Source organism: Hemitrygon akajei, chromosome 7 (assembly GCF_048418815.1).
Source record: "Hemitrygon akajei chromosome 7, sHemAka1.3, whole genome shotgun sequence".
Taxonomy (NCBI): domain Eukaryota; kingdom Metazoa; phylum Chordata; class Chondrichthyes; order Myliobatiformes; family Dasyatidae; genus Hemitrygon; species Hemitrygon akajei.
The window spans coordinates 28,869,363-28,887,937 of NC_133130.1; the positions used below are offsets into that span (position 1 = coordinate 28,869,363).

The 18,575-nt window shown below is 40.6% G+C and overlaps 1 protein-coding gene across 2 annotated transcripts in view; it reads left to right on the plus strand.

The window, feature by feature from the left end:
- ryr2a (ryanodine receptor 2a (cardiac)) overlaps positions 1–18,575 on the plus strand; it is a 727,422-nt gene that overhangs the window by 292,931 nt on the left and 415,916 nt on the right. For both annotated transcript variants that reach the window (XM_073050574.1, XM_073050575.1), the window contains exons 9-10: positions 1,960–2,034; positions 11,572–11,728. In XM_073050574.1, the coding sequence (XP_072906675.1) occupies positions 1,960–2,034; positions 11,572–11,728 (232 nt within the window). The remainder of the gene's footprint in view (positions 1–1,959; positions 2,035–11,571; positions 11,729–18,575) is intronic.

Here is an 18,575-nt window from a genome sequence, read left to right on the forward strand (position 1 = left end):
GAACAGGGACAGTTCATCTACCGATAAGGGACTTGTACGATACATATACTACACACAGAGGTGAGAAATCTTCTGGTCTCTAGGCAGCCATGCTGCTCATTTATTCAATGTGTTACAAGCTAGTGGGAAACAGCACAAACTAAACGGACTTCACAAAGGTGTCAATACACATTGGTAAATAAATTATATTTGTAGGGTACTGTGTGTGAGCAAATAATTAATATGTTTGATATGACATTACATTGTCTGGTATTTAGAATACATGGAAAAAGCTGGTTAACTTAATTGGTGGATACATTAGCTAAAATATTGGACAGGGGATATTACTAATAGCCAGTACAGTAATATTAGTGTACTGGCTAATATTAATACTGACAAGCTGTAAGGTACAAAACCAGAGGAAGATTTTCAAATCATGCTCAATGTTGGATGCATCGAACAAATAAGGAAGTCAAATGCTCTTAGAAAATAGGTGATAAGAATTTCTATAATGGAGGAAAGTTTTTTTCAAAACTTTTCAATTGCTAACTTTGAATAAACCCATATATATACAAAGAATATACCTGCATGGTGAATATTAATTTTGAAATTTGAAAGAATTTGTATTTTTTTTTCTTTTTAATTGAAAACCAACTCATATGCCTGACTTAATGTTATCAAAAACAATAGTGAGGTACATTGGGCTTGACCTGGAAAAATGCTGTAATAATAGTGTAAATGCAGGGGGACACAATGAACCAAAAACCATTTGGGTTGTGGATCTGTCATTGTAATATTGAGTAGCACTGAAGGCCTCAGAGCCAACAATGACTCATGGGGAATAATTGTTTTCCTTGAACTCATGAAGTCCAGCAACATTGACATCAAGCTAAAAGAATGGGGGTGCTAGAGTGGGTGCTGATTAGAGGAAGGGTGGCCTTGGAATCTTCTGATTTGAAGAATTAGGAGTTTGGGATGGGATGGGGGAAGACATGGTGTGGGTCAGATCTTGTGGATGGGCTATGGGAGGTTTGTGTTTGGGGGCTGGTAATCGGAGGAGTTAGGGGATGAAGAGTTGGTTCTGTGTGGGGTTGGGTCTGGAAACAAAGCTAACTTGAGTCTCTTAACTTGAATTGAGAGTTCAGAAAATATGGTGATTGTTAGCAATGACCATTCCAAGAATGATGTGATTCAATTTCCTGCTAAGTGTTTCAAAAGGAACGTTGCACATGAAAGGATGCCATTGGAGAACAGAGTGAAAAGTAAACAGAAATACATGGAGGCAGTTATCGAAGCAGCAATGCAGATAACAGTGAATATTTTGTAACCTGCTGATCCATACTAGATCTTGCTATGCTGAAAAAATAGCAGGAAGGTTTGATATGATGTCTAGGTCGATGTTTTGAATTATCGCATGAATCTATTTGTAAGTAATTGATCAGAATCAGAATCACTTTACTGCCAATATATGAAACATACCAGAATTGATTGCGGTTCATGCCGAGCATAAAACACAGGAAAATACCCTAACAGTCAACACAAAAACAACCAACAATTTACAAGACAATAGTGCAAACAGCCATGAGCAATCAACAATTAGCACAAACATCAATAATCAAATAAATGTGCATATATGAACAGACTAAATAATTATCAACAAACAAAAAGAGCAGGAAAGATCATTTAATGGATGTTGTGCAGGGACAGTTAGAGTGTTAAACCTAAGTGCGTTTTGTTGAGAAGTTGGACAGTTGCAGGAAAGACGTTTCAGAGAAGTGAGTAGGTGACTGCTAGCATGGGTGGAGTCAGCAGTAATTTTTTCAACTCTTTTCTTCACCCTTGGCAATGAACAGGTCTTTCAATGTTGGTAGCTGCTGGTCAATTATCTTCTCCGCTAATTAGATATGATAAGTTACAGTATGTTATGACACATTTAAACCAAGACGGCTCAATTATAAATCTCTCCGCTGCTTTTTCCAGGACAGTCCATTATGAAGGAGGAGCAGTGTCTATTCATGCTCGATCTCTGTGGAGACTGGAGACACTGAGGGTTGCGTAAGTAGCAAACTTTATTGTTTAGTTCTAATGTTGAATGAAAAAGGAAGTTACAGGTTAAATCTTACCTTCCAATTACAGATGAGTTGGGGCTGTGTCATAGTTTATCTTGCCAAAGATCTGAGTGATGAATGAAGCAGTCCATGCCCGGTTATAACAGATGCAGCATGAATGGTGGGCAGCCAATCATTTAGCAAAATACTGCAAGGACATATAAACATTATAATGAGGTGAACTTCCTTCATTTCAATGGTTGTTTAATTTTGTTTAATCACGGGTTGACAGATTTGCTCGCAGGAGCAGTGGGAGTATTTTTAACTGTGTTTTTAACCCCTCCCACCAGTGCCACTTTCTCTTCCTGACTATCTTTGGACAGCTTGGCCACTGAAACAACTCAAACCTCTACCTGCTTGTGCAGCCCACTCCCCCATTACCAACATGAGACCACTGTCCATCAGAGTGCTGCTGAGATAAAGGATCAGATTGTTCAATGGCAGAAGAGACATGGAGGTCAAATTGCCTTCTCCTCGTCTTCTGTATCTGCAGAACAAGGAACATGATTCTGATGACCAAAGACCTTGATATCTCCATGTAGAGAGGAATGCAAAGGTCCCTTTAGGTGCTGCTAATTATTCTGAATAACCTCTGGGTGTACAGGCAAGCTACCTTGTCTACTGATACTTCAAAGATGTGTATGCATGTTACAGAACCTTACTTAATATATTCAAAGTGGGCTGTTCCTTGCAGCATCCAGCTATCTGGGCTTCTGATATGAAGATATCTGGAAATTGCCATGCCTGTTCTGAGAATGAAACACATAGCCCGTTCAAGCTTGCTGCTAGAAACAATTACATATTGTTTCTTCAAGAGTTTTTACATGAACTTAGAACAAAGCAACAGACCTACACCTCACCAGCAGTTTTTGATGCTCTAACAACTGAGAGGCATTATTGTGTGAGTGGTCAATGCTGGTCATTTTAATATTTGACTGGGATAACCAGCTTTTCTCAATTTCAACAAATCCCCCTGTCAAATAATAATGATTCAAAAGCCAAATACCACAATCTGTTTGACTGATACTGTGACTTAACCTCCTCTGCCTTTCACCCTGTCAACAACCTTCCATCTTGTTCTTTTTTCCTGCTTCCACTTTCCTCTGTATTTAAAAGTTGATACACTTTTAACTATATTCATTTCTGATGAAGGATCATCAAATATTTCCTTTCTGCAGCCGCTGTCTTATCTGCTGAACACTTCCAGCTCAATGCCGCACAGCTTTAATATCAATGCTGATCAGGATTTTTTTTTTTAGAATGCAAAACATAAGCTTCCAGTTTTCTAGCCAGGATTAACTTGGTAAAAAGGATCAAAAGTATAAACATTAACATAAATGTGAAATGGCTCACTAATCTGTTCCATGGATTTGAGGCAACTGGGGATTTAGATTAGTCACATTAAAAAGGGATAAATAGAGATTGTACAGCTAGTTTAACTCCCCTATGCACATTGTCATTCATCCCTGAAACTTGAACTCTTGGTCGACTTAAACTCGTGAGCCAATGGAAGCCTTTTACTTCCAGAGCTGCTTGTTAGCAGTGCACTTTCACTGTGTGTGCTGCTACTGGGCTGGATCTTCCACCTTGACCTCAGGATTAACTCCACAGCTCACCCATGTTTGTCAGTGGAAGGTTACAGGACTGGCTTCTGACTAAGCTGGTTGCAGCTTCTCTCACCAAGCCTGTGTGCCACACTGGCAGTCTCCTTGTGGAGATCAATTGGGCTGAGCTTACACCTGTGGTTTCCAACTCACAGGCTAACAAATCTGTCCACGGAGGGTGCATAAGGTTAAAGCTGGCACCCACACAGCAGTACCCTTGTAATAAATGGGAAATGTCAGTTGCTGAATCATAATCATAATCAGGCGTATTATCGATGGCATACATATGTTATGGAATTTGTTGCTGTGCACCAGCAGTACAGTGCAAGACATAAACATTGCTGTAAGTTACAAAGTAATTAAATAGTACAAAAGATAAATAACAAGGTAGTGTTCAGAAATCTGATTGCAGAGGGGAAGAAGCTGTTCCTAAAATTTTAAGTGCGGGTTTTCAAGCTGTTGTAGCTCCTTCCTGATGGTAGTAATGTGAAGAGGGCTTGTCCCAGATGGTGATGGTCTTTAATGACGAAATCTGCCTACCGAAGATATCCTGGATAGTGGGGAGGCTTGCACCCTTGATAGAACTGAGTCTACAACTCTCTTGCAGTCCTTTGCATTGGGGCCTCCATACCAAGCACTGATGTAACCAGTCAGAATGCTCTCCATAGTACATCTGCAGAAATTTGCAAGAATTTTTGGTGACATATCAAATTCCCTCAAACTGCTAATGAAGTAGAGCTGCTGCCATATTGTCTTTGTGATTGCATCAATATGTTGTACCCAGGTCTGATCTTTTGAGATGTTGATGTCCAAAAACTTAAAGTTGCTCACTCTTTCCACCACTGACCCCTTAATGAGGGCTGGTGTATGTTTTCCTGATTGGGGAAAGGGAAATGGAGCTTAGTTTGTAATATACTCAGTCACCACTTTAGTATATACCTCCTGTTACTGCGAAAGTGGCCACTGAGTCAATGTTCGTTATCCCTCTCCAAGGTTTGATGTATTGTGTGTTCAGAGATGCTGCTGTTGTAACTCGTGGTTAGTTGAGTTACTGTTGCCACTGTGTCGGCTTGAACCAGTCTGGTCATTCTCTTCTGACCTCTCTCATTAACAGGGCATTTTTGCCCACAGAACTGCTGCTCACTGGATTTTTTTGCACCATGCTCTGTAAACTTCAGAGACTGCTGTACGTGAAAATCCCAGGAGATCATTAGTTTTTGAGATACTCAAACAACTCCGATTGGCACCAACAATCATTCCACGGTCAAAGTCACCTAGATCACATTCCTTCCTCATTCTGATGCTTGGCCTGAACAATAGCTGAATCTCTTGAATCTACAAGGCCACTAAGGGGATAATTAAATCAGCTTTTATGATCTTAATTGTCTGTGTGTGTCTTTCAGAGCTTTAACTTGGGGGGAAAGTTATATTTCACCTGACTGTTTCTCTTCTTGGACAGGGCATCATTGCTACTGATAGTGAATTCAAACAAAGTTAATTAACGATATCCACATATTTAAAAGCATTTAACAGACAAGACATAATTTTAGAATTTGATTCTAATGTATCGACTGATATTTGACACTGGAATCAACTATTTTCTGGTGCAGCACCCAACAACTATTTTCCCTGGTGTAACACTGGAGAACCTCAGCCAGTCTTGATGATTGCATGGGGAATTGATTGGATTAATTAGTGAGATATGGCTTAATATGATATCAAGGTGATTGTTTACACTGGTTTATAATCAGATCAGATGGAGCATGTTGCAGGTAAGAGAAGAAAGAATTTTTCTGAAGTAACTGCCTTTGTCAGCTTGGTAGGAAGATTGTGATTGCAGTGACCTTTTGTACTGCATTTATGACTGTGAGAACCAGAGGCATTCTTCCTGTTATTTGTATGATGTGACTGGTAAATTGAGTCAGATATGTATTTTCTAACTACCCTGCACTTTGGCCAAATGGGAGTAGTCTCCAAATTGTTTTTTTTTCAAAAATAATTGCGAAGTTTTCACCAGCAGCACACCAGTTCTGATCTTCAAATGATGGATTTTGAGGAAGGCCACTGGGGCAAGACTAAGGCCTAAATGGTGAAAGTAATGATGAATAGTTCACATAAACTCTCTATTACTTGCCGAATTTCCACCACATTCCAACTTGCAATATCAAACCATTTGACTTAACCTCCCTTGTTGTCCATTGCATCATTTACCCTTCCTTGTTCTCACTTTTCTTTCCCATTTCTTCTGCATATCTGTTTATCTCTATTACCAGTTCTGTTCAAAGATGAAGTTGAAATATTACCCTTATGTCTCCCTCACCAACTGAGCATTTTGAACACTTTGTATTTACTTGAGATTTGCAATATCTGCTCTACTTTCATATTCATAGATGCAGCATTGTATTTGATTCCTCACTTATAACAACAAGTCCTGCATAGAGTGAGAAACAGTCACATTATCTGTCAGATACAAATTTAGGTTCATTATTTATCACATGACATCTAAGCATACAGTGAGATGTGTCACTTGCATTAACAGCCAAAACAACCTAAAGAAGTGCTGGGAGCAGCCTGCATGCACGAGTGTTACCCAGAATTTTCTCTCTGATAGACATCGTAGTTAAAGCTGATCCTTTCCCCACCCCATTAAAGTCTTCTGCGATTTTGGGTAGAGTTGGGATTTTCTCAAGGTTTCTTTCCTTTTCTTCTCCCACCAAAATCAGTAAACTGACAATCAGATCAACGAAGGATCGATGGCTCGGATCATACCTATCTTTTGCTGGCAGTTCTACAGAGAATTGCTAGTGATATTTTCTTGCAGGCAGGCTAGCTCTGATACAATGCAATGTGGAGCTAAACAGCAGCTGTTGGTCAGACGCTTGCAGGCCTGACCATGACTCTGGTGCTGAGTCCCAGGGATGGAGCACCGATGCCTTGAGTTGGCATATCAGTGGCCAATCTCAGATGAAAGGTGAGTGTAGGAAGTGTTTCCTTGTAAACTGTACATTACTAAATTATGTGATTTTTAAATAATTTAAGCATTTTCTATCCTCATAGACAAGATTGTCAGGTGCTCAGGGTTTGGGGAAGAAGTTGGGGGCAGGGCCAGGGATTCCATGGCTGATCCACCATCTTATTTGTGTCATGAGAACAATTGGACCCACAAGGCCGAGAATGTGAAGCACTGACAGGAAAAATGTTGGGATTGGTTGTTGGCAGCAGATTAGATTGAACATAACTCAGCCTTTTATAGATCCCAGTACCTACAGCAGCACAATTCAATGTGTCTGGGGGACTGTCTGTCAGAAACAAATTGGGCAATACCAACATTATTGATCGAGATTGCAGCGAGATACAACCTGAAGCTGCAACCTATTTGACCAAAAAGGAATTGAGTACTCAAGGTAATTGGATCTTAATGAGGTACTGTTTACTTATTGAAGACATATATTTTTCAAGTCATTCCTGAATAATACAACCCTACAACAGTTAAAGGTGATTAAGTGTATGTTAATTGCATATTAATGAGATACAAACTACTTACTGAGCACCTGTCTCTGCCCAAAATACATGGACTGCTTAATATGAACTATGTCACGGCATAATTAGCTGCAGCGGAAATGGCAAATAGTTAGCATTAATGACTAATTTAAATAATTACCCATTTTCAGGACTGGATCTCTTTAAAAATATATTAAAAAAACTGTAATTGACATCAATGTTCCCATTGATGGAGGGGGGTCAAGACCCAAAGAACTCAGCTTTTAGATAGTTGGTAGGAGAGCCTAAAGTATTCATGAGGAAGTTGTTTGCATTTGGATTTAACTACCCAACAGTGTGATGGAGGCAGATTTTAATTAAGGAACTGAACTTCAAAGAAAAAAAAGTTACAAAGTTCTGCAGAAAGGGCAGGGAATAAGACCAGCTATGTTGCTCTTGAAGGGATGTGATATAAACCCAATAGCAAGTGGCTTCCCTCAGTGCTATTATCATTCTGTGATTCATTCTATGAAATAGAACTATATTAAAATGGTTTTGTGCCAAAGCAGTGATAACAAAGAGGAAACATCCAAGTTCCTGCTGTCACTGTATAGAGACTGGGTTGTGTTTTATTTTTATTTGCTGGATTTTGATTGTCTTTTAGCTGACTTTATTTTGAATGGATATTATGCAAAAAACTATTAGAGTAATAGAACAGAAACAGGCTCTATGGCCCAGCTAGTTCATGCCGAAACATTAGTTTGCCTCATTCCATTGACCTGCACCCAGAAGACACTGTAGCCCTCCATACCCCTCTCATCCATGTACCTATCCAAATTTCTCTTATATTGAAATTGACCCTACAACCACCACTTGTCCAATAGTTCATTCCACCTGCTCACCACCCTCTGAGTGAAGAAATTCCCCTTCATGCTCCCCTTAAACATCCCACCTTTCACCCTTAACCCATGACCTCTGGTTGTAGTCCCACCCAACCTCAGTGGAAAAAGTCTACTTGCCATTACCCTATCTGTACCCTTCATAATTTTGTATACCTCTATCAAATCTTCCCTTATTTTTCTACATTCTAGAGTCAAGTCACTTTTTATTGTCATTTCGACCATAAACTGCTGGTACAGTACACAGTAAAAACAAAACAACGTTCCTCCAGGACCCTGGTGTGCTACATGAAACAACACAAAACTACACTAGACTATGTGAGACAACTCAAGGCTACACTAGACTATGTAAAACAACACAAAAACTACGCTAGATTACAGACCAACACAGGTCTACATAAAGTGCACAAAACAGTGCAGGGCAGTACAACAATCAATCAATAAATAAATAAATAATAAACAAGACCGCACAGTAGAGGATAAACTTCAATATAATAATAAATGATGTAGATATTGAGAAGTCTGATGGCTTGGGGGAAGAAGCTGTTGCACAGTCTGGTCGTGAGAGCCCGAATGCTTCGGTACCTTTTGCCAGATAGCAGGAGGGAGAAGAGTTTGTGTGAGGGGTGTGTGCGGTCCTTCACAATGCTGTTAGCTTTGTGGGTGCAGTGTGTGGTGTAAATGTCTGTAATGGCGGGAAGAGAAACCCCAATGATCTTCTCAGCTGACTTCACTATCCGCTGCAGGGTCTTGCGATCCGAGACGGTGCAATTCCCGAACCAGGCAGTGATGCAGCTGCTCAGGATGCTCTCGATACATCCTCTGTAGAATGTGGTGAGGATGGGGGGGGGGGTGGGGGGAGTGAAAGGAAGTCCTAACCTATACAATCTTTCCCTATACTGTAAACTCAAGTCTTCAAGTCCGGGCAACGTCCTTGTAAAATTCTCTATACTCTTTCAATCCTATTTACATCTTTTCTGTTAGGTAGGTGACCAAAACTGGACATATTATTCCAAATTAGGCCTCTCCGATGTTTTATACAATTTTAGCATACCATCCAACTCCTGTACTCAATTCATTGATTGAAGGCCAAAGTGTCAAAAGCTTTCTTTATAATTCAAGGAATTATGCATCTGTATTCCCAGATCTCTCTGTTCTACTGCATTCCTCAGCACCTTACTGCTCACTGTGTAAGCCCTCGGTTGGTTGGTCCTTCCAAAGTGCAACACCTCACACTTATCTGTATTAAAATCCATCTGCCTTTTTCCAGCCCAATTTTCCAGATCTTGCTGCAAGGTTTGATAATTTTTTCACTGTCCACTACTTCCCCAATCTTGGAGTCATCCACAGATTTGCTGATCCAGTTTACCCACATTATCATGCAGATCATTGATTTAGATGACAACAACAGACCCAGCACCCGCTCCCTGCGGCACACCATTAGTCACAGACCTCCAGTCAGAGAGGCAATTATCTGCTACCACACTCTGGCTTCTTTTGTGAACTCAAAGTCTAATGGAATTTACTATCTCATCTTGAATACTAAGCAACTGAACCTTCTTGACCAATCTCCATCCGGGACCTTGTCAAAGGCCTTGCTAAAGTCCATCCACTGCCTTGCCCTAATCAAATTTTCTGATAACTTACTCAAGAAACTCTGAGATTGTTTAGACACAACTTACCATGCACAGAGCCATGTTGACTATCCCTAATCAGTTCCTGTCTATCCAAATACTAATATGTCTGGTCCCTTAGAATACCTTCCAATAACTTTTCTACTACTGATGTCAGACTCTCTGGCCTATAATTTCCTGGCTTATTTTTAAAGCCTTTCTTAAACAACGGAACAACTTTAGCTATCCTCCAATCTTCCGGCACCTCACCCGTGGCTGAAGATGTTTTAAGTATCTCTGCAAGGGCCCCTGTAAATTCTGCACTAGCCTCCGACAGTGTCTGAGGGAACACATTGTCAGACCCTGGGAATTTATCCACCCTAATTTGCCTCAAGACATCAAACATCTCCTCCTCTGTAATTTGTATGGGGTCCATGACCTCACTGCTGCATTTCCTCACATCTACAGACTCTGTGTCCATCTCCTGCTTAACTACAGATGCAAAAAAAAATTCGTTTACGATCTCCCCATCTCTTTTGGGTCTATGCGTAGATTACCACTCTGCTCTTCCAATGAGCCAAATTTGTCCCTTGCTATCCTATTGCTCTTAATATATCTGTAGAAGCCCTTACGATTCTCCTTCACCCTTGTCTGTTAGAGAAAAATCATGCCTTCTTTTAGCCCTCCCTATTTCCTTCTTAATTGTTCTCTTACACTTTTCATCCTCCTCAAGGACCTCTTGTTCCTGCCTATCTACATTTTCTACACACCTCCTTCTTTATTTTAACCAAGGCCTCAATATCTCTCAAAAACTATGCTTCCCTAAACTTGTTATCTCTGCCTTTTATTCTGACAGGTACATGCAAACTCTTTTTTCTGAAAAGTTTCACTTTTGAAGGCTTCCCACTTACCAAGTACACCTTTGCCAAAAAAAAGCAATCCCTCTCCACACTTGCTAGATCCTTTCGGATACCATAAAAATTGGCCTTTCTTCAATTTAGAATCTCAACTTGAGGACCATAATGGCATTATGATCACTAGATGCAAAGTGTTCTCCTACACAAACTTGTCTCCTGCCCTGCCTCATTCCCTAATCTAGTTTTTCCACTCTCTCTATCTGGGACTTGTACATACTGATTAATGAATCTTTCCTGAACACGTGACAAACTCTTTCCTATCCAGCCCTTTTACAGGATGGGAGTCCCAGTCAATATGTGGAAAGTTAAAATCACAGCCTTATATTTCTTGCAACAGTCTCTGATCTCTCTGCAAGTCTGTTCCTCTAAATTCTGTGGACTGTTGAGTAGTCTATAACGTAAACCCATTAATGTGGTCGTACCTTTTTAATTCCTCTGGTCTACCCATAAAGCATCACTAGACAAGGTCTCAGTCAGTCCTGACTAAGCACTGTTACGACATTTTCAGCTCACAAATGGGCCTTTTGGCCCCTAATGTCTCTGCCTACCATGATACCAATTTAAGTTACAGGCTACTACTGTCATCCACACAGTGACAGTAGGAACCTGTACTGTTTGTTGCTGCACTTCTGTCACTGACAGCACCACTTTGGCACTCTAGCACAAATAATTTTCTTTCACAGAATGATAACAGCATGGAGGAAAGCCACTGGTCTGTTATTTGTATGCTGCTTCTCTCCAAGAGCAATGTAGCTGGTCTTACTCTCTGCCCTTTCTACAGAGCCATACAACCTTTTTTTCTTTGAAATTTTAAAACTGTGCTCTCTGGTACTTGACATTGCCTCCCTGACCAAAATTCTGACTATCTGCCCTATCTATGCCTCAATTGCTTTGTACTCGAACTTTGATCAGATTAATTTCAGTATCTATCTTTTGTCACTGCTTCATCTGTTGTAATTGACTTCTTGCAGATGGAGTGGAAGCCATATCAGATGGGGCCAGCCGTTCAGACTGAGACATGTTACAACTGGAAACTACTTAAGTCTCATTGATGACAAAGGCCTTCTTCTGATGGGCAAAGAGAAAGCTGATATAAAAAGCACAGCTTTTTGTTTCAGATCATCCAAGGTATGTTCGAGTAATTAATGCAGAATATCGAGCACAGAACTGTACAGCACATTTTTGGTCCACTATGCCTGTGCCTAGCTAGAAGTCAATTTAAACCAATACTGTCTGCTTGCATATGGTCTGGTCTGTATTCTCCCATTCCTTGTCTCCTTGTCTGTCCACGTGCCTGTCGATATGACTCTTAAATATTTCTATTGTTTTATTTCCACCCACCTCCCCTCGCAAGGCATTCCAGGCACCTATCACTCCCTGTGTAAGAAAAACTTGCTTTGTAAATTGCCTTTAAACTTTCATCCCCTTACCTTAGAAATACACCCTCTGGTACGTGATGTTAGCACCTTGACAAAATCTCTCTTTCTACCCTATCCATGTCTGAGTTGCTTTGTGCTCGAACAAAGGGACTTGGGAGTCCTTGTGCAGGATACCCTAAAGTTTAACCTCCAGGTTGAGTTGGTGGTGAAGAAGGCGAATGCAATGTTGCCATTCATTTCTAGAAGTATAGAATATAAGAGCAGGGATGTGATGTTGAGGCTTTATAAGGCACTTGTGAGATCACACTTGGAGTATTGTGTGCAGTTTTGGGCTCCTTATTTTAGAAAGGATATACTAACATTGGGAGGGTTCAGCGAAGATTCGCGAGAATGATTCCAGGAATGAAAGGGTTACTGTATGAGGAACGTCTGAAAGCTCTTGGGCTGCATTCCCTGGAGTTCAGGACCATGAGGGGGGATCTCTTAGAAACATTCCAAATGTTAAAAGGCCTGAGTAGCTTAGATATGGCAAAGTTATTTCCCATGGTAGGGGATTCTAGGACAAGAGGGTACGACTTCAGTATTGAAGGACGTCCATTTAGAACAGAGATGCGGAGAAATTACTTTAGTCAGAGTGTGGTAAATCTGTGGAGTTTGTTGCCATGAGTGGCTGTGGATGCCAAGTCATTGGGTGCATTTAAGGCAGACATAGATAGGTTCTTGATTAGTCAGGGCATCAAAGGGTATGGGGTGGAAGCAGGGGAGTGGGGATGACTAGAAGAATTGGATCAGCCCATGATTGAATGGCGGAGCAGACTCGATGGGCCAAATGGCCTACTTCTGCTCCTATATCTTATGGTCTTATGGTCTAACTTTGATCAGATTAATGTCATCATCTTGCTTTTGACACTGTTTTATGTGTTTACGCCAGAATCCAGAACAATGTGCTTAAAAGCTTGGACAGACAACTTGAGCCGACACTTAAGGACTTGTCCTTTAAAAAAAGTGTCCACAAAGAAGGTGATAACAGTACAGATTGGACTGATCGGTCAGTAGTGGAAGCAGATACCATTTTAAAAAAAAGACAAATTTGAGATCACAAACAAGAGAAAATCTGCAGATGCTGGAGATCCGAGCAACACATACAAACTGCTGGAGGAACTCAGCAGGCCAGGCAGCATCTATGGAAAAAAGCGCAGTTGACATTTCGGGCCAAAATCCTTCGGCAGGACTGGAGGAAAAAAAGCTGAAGAGTAGATTTGAAAGGTGGTGGGGAGGAGAGAGAGAAACACCAAGTGATAGGTGAAACTTGAAGGGGGAGGGATGAAGCTAAGAACTAGGAAGTTGATTGGTGAAAGAGTTAGAAGGCCATGGAAGAAAGAAAAAAGGAGAGGGGGGCACCAGAAGGAGGTGATGGGTGGGCAAGGTGATAACACGAGAGAGGGAAAAGGAGATGGGAAATGGTGAGGGTGGCCTCCTCTACTGTTGTGATAAGGCCACACTTAGGTTGGAGGATCAATATCTTATATTCCGCTTGGGTAGCCTCCAACCTGATGGAATGAACATCGATTTCTCAAACTTCCAGTCATTCCTCTCCCCCACCACCGTTTCCCATCCCCTTTTCCCTCTCTCATGTTATCTCCTTTCCCGCCGCATCGCCTCCCTCTGGTGCTCCTCCCCCGCCACCTCCCCTCCCCGATTTCTTTCTTCCATGACCTTCTGTCTCTTTCACCAATCAACTTCCTAGTGCTTTGCTTCATCTCTCCCCTTCCAAGTTTCACCTATCGCCTGGCGTTTCTCTCTCCCCTCCCCTCAACTTTCAAACCTACTCCTCGTTTTTTTTTCTCCAGTCCTGCCAAAGGGTTTCGGCTGGAAACGTGGGCTGTGCTTTTTCCCAAAGATGCTGCTCCTTGCCTGCTGAGTTCCTCCAGCATTTTGTGTGTGTTGCACAAGTTTGAGGTCGTGGATTTATATTAAGAAGAAATTATTGGGGGTGTTTTAATATTAGTTATGAAATTTATTTTAGTTATAATATAAGCTACATTACATAACCTGTTGAATGTGACTGCTACTGATCATTGGAAAGGAAAAAGAATTAGAATCATTTAACCAGTGATTACATTTTACACTGCTATAAAATGTGATAATTCCCAAATTATGCCTTGCTTGCATACTGGATTTGTGCTGGGAGTTGGAACTCCTAACTAGTTTATTGTTTTAAATAGCAAGACTAAAACTTTTTACATCAAAGATGATTCAGCGCACAGTTTCTACTTCAACATATGTGTTTGTCTGAAGTTTAAATAAACCGAACTGCTTTTTGGTGGATATTATTCTTGCTTCGAATTAGGGATTACATATAATTGTTAGTCAGTGGCACAACTGAGTTCACGTTGGTGAATTAATGTGTCTATTTGGAGCACCTCACTTCCTATTACGTCTGTCTTGGATTCTTTTCAAGTGGTTTATAATAAGATCCATCTAGTGTGGGCGTTCTTCAAGGCAAGCCTCAACTGATAGGTTGGACATTAAAGGTTTTATTTTAAACACAGATGCCCCCTCCCACCCACATGCTGACATATGCAGATGCTTTTCAATTTGTTACTCACTTTTTATTATTAAAGCTGAATGCTGTTGTGAATGCATTGCTTAATTAGCCTATATGGCGATCTGCATTGAATCTCAGCTCTTAACGATACTCTACATAGAAAGGTTCTGTGAAATATTAAGGCTCAAGAACTGAAAGAGGACATTGGCAATTGACATCAAAATGGTATTGATTTATATAGTAAACAAAGGATATTGGCTAATGACGAGTTGTAAAATTTAACTTCTGTTTTGCTAATGATGGATCAAAGCTCATCTGTTTCTCATTATCAACATAAACACAAGGTATAACAAAGGAAAAGTGAAGTCATAGCAATGAATAGGTAACACCATGCTTAAGCTTGTTAGAAGTTTGACTCAGGAAGTATCTGATGATTAAAGAAAATGTGTAAATATTTTTGAAAATGTCTCCAATGCAATAGTTTACCACTGTTGTTCAGATATAGAATTGAGATAATGGACAAGTGCGCACATTAGCAGAATTTGACTGCTGGGGTTATCGATTGGTGCATGTTTGTTGCTCAGGGTGACGTGAAAAATGATCGTACATCCAGATTTGCCAATGTCACAAGAAAAGGAGACATTGTATGCAGTACAGAGGGAAGTGTTAAACAAAACAGAACTATTAATAGATTGTGGAAGTTGGAAAACAGAATGGCAAATGCATGAGTTTTATGCCTAAAAGGTGAGCAGCAGAAAAAGTCTAAAGAGATTTTATGGTTCATGAATATAAATGATTGAAATTTCATCTTCTTGGAAGTCCATTGGGAATAATGATGACGTCAGTGATGCCTCTGCTGAGAGTGCTATGGAGGGCTGAGAGTTCTGGCACGGAGGCACTGATCATGAAGGCTCAACTTCGATGGATTGGATATGTGGTCCGGGTGGAAGACAACCACTTTCCAAAGATGGTATTCTTTTCCGAGCAGGCACATGGCACCAGAAGCAGGGAGGCCCCACAAAGTGCTATAAAGACTGTGTGAAACCATCCTTGAAGGCATGCAATATCCTTGTGATTGTTTGAGAGGCCTTGGCCAAAGATTGCAATGCCTGGCACCTGGCAGTCTACAAAGGCACCAGCACATTCGAAGGGCAGCGCCTGAAGGACCTCGATCAAAAGAGCCTGGGCCACAAGGAGAGACGACCCGACCCTTTAATGGCCGTACCCTGCCCAACCTGTGAAAATTACTTAGAAAGTATTTACAAGAAATTTACAAGTATTTACAAAAAATTACAAGAAACACAGAAAGTATTTGAAGGACATATGAAAATTTGGCATAAAGGGCTAGACCATAAGACCATTAGATGCTCATGGAGTCTGCTCTACCATTCCGGCTGATTTATTTTCCCTCTCAACCCCATTCTCCTGCATTCTCCCCATAACCTTTGTTACTCTTATTAATCAAGAACCTACCAACCTTCACTTTGAATACACTCAATGGCTTGGCCTCCTCAATGACTGTCTGTGGCAATGAATTCAATAGATTCACCATCCTCCAGCTAAAGAAATTCTTTCTCAAATCTGTTCTAAAGGGATGTCCTTTGGTGCAGAGGTAGTGCCCTCTGGTCCTGGACTCTCCCCTGATTGGAAACATCCCCTGCATGTCCACTCTATATAGGCCTTTTTACAGTAGAAGCAGAAGCCCTGACACAGCTATACAAAGTGTTGGCTAGGTGAGATCCATGTACTGTAATCAACTCAGGCCAAGATAATCAGGAATGAAGATATCTAGAGTGCTTTACAAATTTATCTGCATGTTACTTGGACTTCAGGAGCCCAAATAAGGAGAAATTTCATAACTAGTATGTATTCTCTGACATTTAAAAGATTTAGGATAATTGGATTGAAGCTTTCAAGATTTTATGGGAAGTTTTAAGGGAATTTATTTCTGCTGGTTGTTGCACCAACAGAGTACGAAAATTAGGCTATGGTTAGCATAGTATGGACTAGATAACCCAGAGTTCAAATCCTACCACAGTACCTGAGAAATTTAACTTCAATGAATTCTAAAATAGTGACCATGAACCTACAGTACTGGTCTGCCATAAAATCCCATCTGGTTGATCCCTACACAGTCTGGACTTCAAGTCCAGAGTAATGTCCTCAGAATAAAATGGGCGGCATGGTGCCCTGTTGGTTGGCACTTTTGCCTTGTGGGATTCGGTGAAAACTAGAGTTAAGATTGGATCAGCCATGATCTTGTTGAATGGCAGAGCAGGCTTGAGGGGCCGATTGGCCTACTTCTGCTCCTATCTCTTATGTTCTTATGTAAATCACTTCACAGGCAGTTAGGAATAGGCAATAATAGTAGGATTTCACCTAATTGAGATCCCCATTGACTCAGCAAATGGTTTAATATTTGTTCTTGTTTCCTTTTTGTTGAGATATCTTGGCAACAGGCCCATGAACAGTTTTTATTCCTGTAAAGAATGGAAACGTTTTCTCTTTATGCACTCATTGATTACAAGGAGAGAATACATTTAATATGAATGCCAGAATACCAATGCAAAAGGCCCTTGAGTTTGATTTTTTATTGTATTCTGATTGCCAGTTTAGTGTAATCAGCACACAATTGCAAATGAACTGGTGCGTTATTGCTTCTTGTGAAATTGTAGTACCTTTATAAAAATGTGCCATTTGTCAGTGTGGCTCATGAAATCCAATGTTCCCCCTTTACACATCAGTGCAGCACTGGTTATGTGCACTTCTCTGTATTCAATAACTCATGGTCAGTTAAATTTTACCAAAGCTTTTCCTGAAAAATTACATGCAAGAAAGAATTGCTTATTATCTCAAAATGCTACTGATGTTAGCCAAGAACATTCCACGAACAACTGGAATTTCTTTAAAGGGTGGGGGTTCTGGTTGACGAAATGATGAAGGAACACACGCAAAATGCTGGAGGAACTCAGCAGGCCAGGCAGCATCAATGAAAAAGAGTAAGCAGTCAACATTTTGGGCTGAGACCCTTCATCAGGACTAGAGAAAAAATTTGAGAAGTCAGAGTAAGAAGGTGTAGGGTGGGGAGGAAGAAATTCAAGGTGATAAGTGAAACCATAGTTGCTGCCTGGCCTGCTGAGTTGCTTCAACATTTTGTGTGTGTTGCTCGGATTTCCAGCATCTGCATATCTTCTCTTGTTGGCGATGATGAGGGAAGATTGATGGAATATGCAGACCCTTCTCCGTTTCTTGTTTCCACTGCATTTAGAGCAGCTATCTGGGACTGTTCAAAAAATTCCCATTATACCTCCTCCTACATTTAATTCTACACTACATTTTTAGTACAAAATTTGTTTCCATAATTACTGCAAATGTTAATTCTAACCTTTTTGCATATTTAATTCCCGGCTGAATTTCTTCAAGAATAAAATCCTCCAGATGACTTCCTTTTTAAATTAGGTTACTTATTTTGAATACCACAATGCATGATGATGGATGTGCTTTACCTATTATTTTGCGATTTCTTTTTGTAAACATTCTGCGCTGCTGCTTTGGAATTTATCCTGTTGTATGTACACGACATATGGTGTAGCAAAATAGGTATATCGAGGAACTTTTCTGAAATTGGATCTATTTTGAAGAGGAGTTTAATGGAGTCACGGAGTGTCACTGATCAATACAGTATGAACGCAGCTCCTTTGGCCCAATCACAATGACCATCCAGCTGACACCAATTTCCTGTGTTTGGCCCATATTCCTCCAAGCTCCTATCTTCCATGTACCTGAGTGCATGTGTCATTTCATCTTTCACTTAAAACACATAACAAAGGGTGGCTTTAAACTCCATTATCCTTTTGTTGCTGTTTAATACCTCACAGAATCATCCATTTGGCATAATGGAGCCAAAAGAACAGCTGCACAACACCCGGCTCTACCTCTGCACCCATTCATTTGCAGACAGTATTTGTAAGAGTAGCCAGGAACTGCACAAGTCCTTCCTGCCTTTTGTCTTCCTCCTGTGGATCTATTGAAGCCAAGTGCACTGCTG